The sequence below is a fragment of the Papaver somniferum genome, chromosome 11, assembly GCF_003573695.1.
Source record: "Papaver somniferum cultivar HN1 chromosome 11, ASM357369v1, whole genome shotgun sequence".
NCBI classification, from domain to species: Eukaryota; Viridiplantae; Streptophyta; class Magnoliopsida; order Ranunculales; family Papaveraceae; genus Papaver; species Papaver somniferum.
Window position 1 is genome coordinate 41,654,906 of NC_039368.1, and position 7,862 is coordinate 41,662,767.

Below are 7,862 nucleotides of genomic sequence, written 5' to 3' on the forward strand. Positions count from 1 at the left end.
CATATAGAATAGAAGAGAAGTATGTGTCTAAATAAGAGGACTTAACAAGTGATAGTGATTCTCAATGACACCATGCAAAGTAGCAATCCAATTAATGCATGATGACATAACAAATTATGAAGATAGCTGTAAAGGAATTCTGTTTCACCGAAACACAGTTTCAGATTGTCCAATCTTTGCAGTACTAATACTTACCTGATCCTCTTGAAATTTTTACGGTACACTTATAACTCAATATTACACAACACACTCAAAAATAATAGCATTCCAACGGTTCATTAAAAAGATACATTACTCAGAACCCGACTACTTTCAATACGTGAATACAGAATTCAGTTCCGGATTTCTCACACTTTGGTGTACCTAAAGTGATCAGAACTTCATGAAATTTCTACAGTAGGTAACCTTAATATACACAAACATCATACTAAAATTTCAGATTTGTCCGATAAGCGGAGAATGAGATAAATAGGAATCAGTCCCCTATTCGGGATTTAAACTCAGCAGACCATAGTCATATATTGTGCAAGCTTTGCAGTAGCAAACGTGACCTGATCCGCGTGAAAATTTTACTGTACTTCTATAACAAGGTAAACTACGACATACTCAAATTTTATCATATTCCAACGGTTGAATTTAAAAATATCATTATAATCAAATCATGCAATTTCTTACCAAGATCTTTTGAACCACAAATTAGGGTTTTGACTGAGAGAGAGTATCCACAAAAAAAAACTATACACACAATCAAAATAAACAATCATGGAGATCAAAGATATGAAAAACAATCAAAATAGTACACAAATCAAACTATTATAAACAATCATGGAGATCAAAGAAGAAAAAAAACGTACCTGGAAAAAAACGTTTCCTCTTCTTTCTCCTATGGTTTTCTACGCACCAAACTCCTTCCCAAATCTCTAGTCTTTTGAGAGATTTGTTGTGAGACCAAAATACACTAAAAACTCCTTCGAACTCCCCAAAGCAACCAACTCCCTAGTATTGTAGGGTTTTATGACTAACAGGGAGGTCAAGAGCTTTTTTTAAACTCCCCAGCGACTAACAGGTGTTTTTTAGAGAGTTTAGGAGACTTCTCTAAACTCCCCCACGACTAACGGAGACTTGGAGAGACTCCCTCAAACTCCCTCAGGACTAACAGGAAAAAATCTAAATACATTAAAATCTCTCGAACTCTCCCACGACTAACCCCTATTAGCTTCAGTTTTATAGGAAAAAAATGTGTGTTGAGAAAAAAAAATTTAAAAAGAACCACAAACATAAACTTATCATAATAGACGGTTTGTTATTTTTGGACTATGAATTGGATTTGACGTAGACTCGTGAATTGGATTTGACTTGACATTATTGGGTTGCATCCAGTAATTTTAAAATAAGAATTTTAAAAGTGGTATCCAGAGTTGCATTTATCCCAAACATCGGTTGCATTTTTTTTATCTAGCGCACATTCTACGAGAACGGTGTTAAAAGGAATTATAGTTTAGGATTAGTAGTTTTCATTTTAATGATTCTCGTTCTCGAGAACATATTTTCTACAAGGCAGAACATTTTTTTATACGGCTCCTCATGATTATAGTGGCCGGGGAATATCAATCCAAAGATCTAGCGGTCAGAATTGTTTTATTATATATGGATTGGGATCCCTGTATCAACCGTGGCTTTTTTTTAGTGTTATGAAAAAGCATTTCAGTGTTCTCTTGAAGCCGTCACAATTGCTGGGACCTTATTATATTCTTGGAGCAAAATTTTCTTCAATAATTTCAGCAAGAAGAATTTAAAATCAATGTATTTTAGATGCAATGGCTGAAACAGTCATCATGATTAAGCTTCACTGTGGTTTTTTCTGTTGATTTTCCAATCTTTTTTACCTACGCTTATGGGAAAAGTCATGCCCATTACCATACAATGACACAACACTCACTTCGCATTCAACTTTCTAGTACTTTCCGCAGTCCGTTACATTGTGTTAACCTAAAATGCAAACAACGTGTCAGAAAATTTGATTGGAAATCAACAATCAATATTAATGTCTACATAGAGAGACTTCGAGTACTGGAACCAATAGAAAGCAGCTTACCCCTACGCATGCCAAGATAAAGAGACTTCAATCTAACTTCCTAAAGCTGTCCTCCTTTGCACCACAAAATCATCAGCAGAGTAATAATCAGCAATGAGACGGTACATATATGACGGGTTATGTCCTCCTCTGAAAAGTAAGTGCCGGCAAACTTTAGATTTAGAATTGTAGAATATCACAAAGGGGAAAAAACTACTAATTATTATATTATAAAGTATAAAAAGTGGATTAAAAAAAATGGTTGATGATTAATCTCCATGAATGGGAAGCTAGTTGGTTTGCAGAATTCTTTTTTGAACTAACAAAATTTTCATCCCATGAATGTACTTTCTCCTGGATGCAAAACTACATTTGCTCCGAATAAAAAGAGGTTCGAGACTACCTTTCCATTGTTTTAATAGGTTTGTCGTCAACCTTCTAAAAGTAGAATAGATTTTTACATACCCAACAGCCAAAGAGTAAACTCCAAAATCTCTGTTTTTATAATCTAGTGGACAACTAAATCGGTTTACTGCAAATGTTACTTGCTAATCATAAAAACGTTTTTTCCAGGAAAATCAGTATTCTATGAAATCACTTTCACAATTTTAGGTTTGAACTAAACAAGCATCATACAGATATATGCCTAATGAGCATCATAAAATTTTACTTCATAAAATATGTAAGAGAAAGAAAAGAAAATGCCAACACAACCACGAGCTGTTTTCCATCAACAAATATGTTGGCAATTTCCATAAAAATAGAATAAAAAGAGAGAGAGCGCTTACGTGTCAGTGATAAATAAACTGACAAGCTTTGGTGGCACATAATCAAATGCAGGATTCACCACATGAAGAGGAGCACCACTGCCTATTCCATAGTCCATGCAATCTGAGAACTCCCCAAAATCTAGCAACTCAGATGGTGATCTTAGATCATTCAGTAAGACCTCTGGATTGTGAGGGTACAAAGGGCACAACTGTCATACAGACATCAACTAGCTATTAGACATCCAGTAGCTATTAAAAAAAGAATGCAATACCTGAGTAGCAAGCCAAATCTCAATCCAGAAAGAAAATAAGCGGATGGATGATATTTCATGTCCAAATGAGAATTTGCGCAGCTATATTATCGTCATGTGTAAAATAATGCAAAGTTATGGCTAGCCTTAGCTTGTTGATCCCTAGCCTTTTGACTCTTAACAGTTAACACAAGTGAAGCACATGGTTAGCCTTGTTCATCCCAAGCGTTTGCTTTATGAAATTAACGACTCAAGTTCACTTATATAACTTAACTTATGAAGCAATGGAACAGAATACAGCCTTGTGAAAAGCAACATGCATCAACTGTCAGCAGGACAGACCCAAGTAGCGACAAGCGGGGTCAGTTAACTGCTATGTTGTGAAAGGCGCCCTAGGCGCACGAGTCGCCCAAGGGGCGCCTAGGCAATAAAGCTCCCTAGGCGTCAAGATGTATACAGTTTTTGTTTTTTCTAATTTTTCCTTGGGTGCCTAGGCGCTAAACGAAGGGCTTGGCGCCTCGCCTCGCCTAGCCCCTAACACAACATAGGTTGACTGCACGGATAATTTTTTTAACAATGTTGGTAGGGTAATGATTAGAGTACATCCTTGAGCGCAATATACATATACGGATTACTAACCTAAATAGGGCTACAATTAGTGCTTATACTCCCCATTCAAACTGTAAATGTGTGTGCGTGCGTGTGTGCGTGTGTGTGTGCACTACTTAAATCAAAGTTAACTGATTAAAGGGCTTTTCTTTTTCTAGAATTTCCCTTAAATCAAGTTTCTGGGCCCGTCACTGATTGTAAGCGGGCGTCTAGACATTTAATGACGTAGTAAAATTTGGCACAGTTGTTGTAGTAATGTTCCTATGGTCAAGAAGAAGAAAGAAACTCATACTTTTAGGACTCTTCTTAAACCTGGATCAGATGATTTTCTCACTCAAAAGAAAAATCATGTCAGAATGTGGGCAAAAACAGCAGAAAATGATCAACTATAACATTTGCACAAAACAAACGTTCTTATAGAATACCAAAAAGCGACAATACTGTGCTACAAATACACATCAACTGTTGTGCAACAGTTATTTATTTGATCTCGGTATAACTGTGCAGCCATTCAGAAAAACATTTGAGCTTAGGTGATGTCTTTTAGTCTATACCTCCAGAGTGAGTTGATTATCGAATAGGAAACAAATTGTGCAAAGAGAAGATTGAACGTCAAATACATAAATAATACAGTCTTTTATCAAAACACAAACTGAAATAACAAGAAACATGGCCAAGATTTTAATTTTTATGATTTTATCATACATAGTACGAGATGTCCTTGGCCTTGTCCTACCCATCAAAGCAAGGTCTCACATGTCAACAAATATCCTAAAGCCGCTATCTCATTAAGTAGGTGCAAAAAGTCCAGTTAGTTCCAGCAAGTGATTTAGTTCTGTTAAGTATACAGTGGAAGAGGATGATATCAACATGAGTTATAGGAGCCACTTACCTTGTGACTACCAGCAACTACGACAAATGGGACAGCATGTCTTTGGGCGGCAAGTGCAACCATGTTCAACCCAACAGGTGCTATAACCCCTCCATTGGCCATGATAGCATGGGCTCCAACAATTACCTATATCAAACCACTCAAATTCAAAAGCGAATCTTGGCATCAAATTAAAAGATAAAAGTTGGAGAGAGAAACTACAATATCAAAGTCATTATATACCATATTTACTCGGGAAATCATCGCAAAAACTGCGGAATCAGTGATTACTGTAGTTTGTAAACCTCTAGCAACTAGCTCTTTTGCAAGCACATGGCCCTGATACCTGTTGGACACAACCACAATAAGAGAATATGTGCTAAAAAAAATCCAAATTTTCCAGGATGAGCGGAAGATTTCACTGCTTATTAACAACATAAAGCAAGTCTTGCCCTGTACCTTGGAGCACCTTCCGCTACAAATACTCGGAAAGAACGTTTTTTCTCCTTTGCAGCACAAAGAAACTCCATCACAGTTCTTGAACGGCCCAGTGTTAATATGACCTCACTGATACATAGAGTTGCATTGGTTAAAATGCAAAACAGGGAAATATTTAGATGCATATGATATCACAATATAACTAAACATACAGAGGGGGCACAGAGACAGAAACGTATTTTTCAACCAAAAAAGTTAAACTGGAGATATATATCCGGCAAGACTTAAACTTAGTTGAATGACTAAAACTGTGGTCAGTTCAAGGCTTTCTGTAAACTTATAATGTTGAACTGGCTTCTCTATCATAACATTAGAAATTAGAACTAATATAAAATGATGAAAAATGTAAACCAAGAGCAAGAGCAAGAGAGAGATGAAAAATACTTGACAGAGGCAGATGAATAAGCAAAATAAGTTTTGTCATAGTTGTGGGCCATATGACGTGAATTTCGTGATGCATGAACAGCTATTATGCTAGTAAAACTTCTCAATGAGAATCAGTCAACATCACGGCAGGTAAGAAAAATACTTTTGATGGATATGCTCCACTGCTTGTTCAGCAATCTGCTCATGGCACGTATCAATGTCTTCAAGAAGTTCATTAATAGCTTCGATAACGTCATGCTTTAGCTTCCGGCTCCTTACACTCTTATCAGCTGCTGAAAAGAGAAAACAGAGGAACCAGTGTGTAACAAACAAACATGCTTATCACAACATAAAATCCACTGCCAGATATGTCGGTAAACATCAAGTGTTTCATGTATTATGCTTCATACACATTTAGAGGGTAACTAAACTTTGGGGGACATATATGATGCATTAATGAGCTACTGAGTCCTGATAGACTTTCGGTTGTGAATTAGCAAAAGAAAAAAACTCGATAAGAATAATATATGCTGAAATGATTAACCACATTACAGGCCAAATGTTAGAAACCTATCAAAAATCCCAATCCTAATGAATTTAAAGAAAACTGATTGGCAACAATAAAAAGACTTACTAAAGTATTGGGATCTAATGTTACCGCCCTTACTTGAGTTTTACCCTATCTGAGTTAAATAGAAATGCTCACATTTGCTTTTTCCTTCAGATTCACCCCCTGAAGAAGGGGTATGGGGAGCAGCTGCTGAATCAGGTATATCCTCGAGAAGAGTATGCAATGCAGGTGCACGCAGAGTGCTTCTGGAAGCTGCAGCAACTGCTGTAGCAGACAGTAGTGTGCGATCGTCTCTCTCAGCATCCTCATCATCATCGCTGTCAGCAGATAAACCCAAGCCCCCAACTGCAGTGGTTGCAAGAGAAAGATCTTCCTCTCTGATGATATGCAAGACACGCCTCACAATGTTACCAACAGCAAGCTCTGAAACCGCATCCATGCAGAATTGTTAGCATGCAAGTTAAACAGTATAACATCACACCTGGCATTTGTAACTATGTGCTTTAAACAACAGGTGATTGCACATGAAAAACTGACCACATTAATGCATCTAGAATATAGTAATCTAGTTATGTTATGCCAGAACTCAGAATAATCATCCATACAATACTCTATTTCAGAATAGTAGTTTCTCACAGATCTGTGTGAATAGTAATCAAGTTATGTTATGCCAGAACTCAGAATAATCATCCATACAACACTCTATTTCAGAATAGTAGTTTATCACAAATCTGTGAGAAGAGGTAACACCCATGTGCATAAAATATGTACACACGAGATCTCCAGGTAATTCAAGCAGTTAAAAATCAAATAATCAAGAGGATGTTGAAACTTAAAGAACCGGGTAAAGGGCAGTGATCAAGCGCATTGAATTTTACACAAAAGTGCTCAAGGTTTGAACCAATTTCCAGAGTACATACCAACGGGATTTGCAGATATTAGCTGCTCACCGACAACCTTCACAGCCTCAATCAGGTGTGCAGCTTGATTCGTGTGTGGAATCCTCTGCTGAGATATCACTGAGCGAAGCAGTTCAGCTGTCTGTCTAGCCGTAGCATGGGAACCCTCAACTTTACTGCCACCCCATTAATGCAAACTCCAAATCAATTGATTAACACAAAATTGATAATCATAATATTAAGAAAAAGGAACAAATGATTGAATTTCACAGATACTATACCGGCGTTTAAGCTTCAAAACAAACTCACTAACAAGGGCTTGAGTATCTGGCATCCTTTGCACCTAATATAAACCAAAATCGAACTTCAAATAACCAAAAGAAACGAGCTAAAAGATATTAAGAACTTTTATGTTACGGGATTACGATACAAGAGGTGCCCTAAATTTAGATTTATAAAGAAATAGGGTTTAACGAAATTAGTCTTAAAGCTATGTATACGTAATAGCAACCCAAACAAAAATTACCAGTACTTGATATACAACTCTACTACTACTTCATCTATCTGTGAAAACGCGTAGAATAGGAATACGAGAGCTGAATTACAAACCTGGTGAATTACGAAATTCTGCAATTGGAAGTCGAATAAAAGAGACCGTGAAGAAGGGGAGAAATAAACCCTAGAGGCCTAAGAAATGCAAAATATGAAAAATAGTAGAGGAGAAAATTCTAAATCACAATATTAGGAATAAGTTACATTTTTTTAACCATAAAGTAGATTGGGTAGGATGGTAATTGTCACGCTAACTCACAGTTTTACCAAGTTTTTTCTTATAGAGGAACGATCCCTTTAAACTCTTATTATCACTATATCTCAAAGCGTGGACGTTATTTTTGTGAATAAAAACCAAACGGTAATGAATTTGAAGCTAATTTTTTGAGGATATATTCATT

The 7,862-nt window shown here is 36.6% G+C and overlaps 1 protein-coding gene across 2 annotated transcripts; it reads right to left on the bottom strand.

Annotated features, from left to right (window-relative positions):
- Positions 1–1,776: 1,776 nt before the first annotated feature.
- Positions 1,777–7,644, bottom strand: LOC113323477 (translation initiation factor eIF-2B subunit beta-like). 2 transcript variants are annotated; one of them, XM_026571795.1, is made up of 11 exons: positions 7,519–7,644; positions 7,191–7,252; positions 6,931–7,085; positions 6,146–6,433; positions 5,603–5,729; positions 5,035–5,142; positions 4,819–4,921; positions 4,597–4,722; positions 2,863–3,053; positions 2,096–2,224; positions 1,777–1,989 (listed from the first exon to the last, which is right to left on the bottom strand). In XM_026571795.1, exons 2-10 carry the CDS (start codon positions 7,241–7,243, stop codon positions 2,128–2,130), a joined length of 1,248 nt encoding a protein of 415 aa, XP_026427580.1. In that variant the 5' UTR covers positions 7,244–7,252; positions 7,519–7,644; the 3' UTR covers positions 1,777–1,989; positions 2,096–2,127. The 2 variants fall into 2 exon arrangements, with proteins under 2 accessions (XP_026427580.1, XP_026427579.1); XM_026571794.1 differs by having other exon boundaries at positions 5,603–5,732.
- Positions 7,645–7,862: the final 218 nt, after the last annotated feature.

Coding starts and splice junctions, on each gene's coding strand:
- LOC113323477 (XM_026571794.1), bottom strand. CDS start 7,243: ATGCCAGATACTCAAGCCCTTGTTAGTGAGTTTGTTTTGAAGCTTAAA. Junction 5,733..6,145: donor ATCTGAAGGAAAAAGCAAAT/GTGAGCATTTCT, acceptor TTCTCTTTTCAG/CAGCTGATAAGAGTGTAAGG. Junction 3,054..4,596: donor TAGTTGCTGGTAGTCACAAG/GTAAGTGGCTCC, acceptor TCTGTATGACAG/TTGTGCCCTTTGTACCCTCA.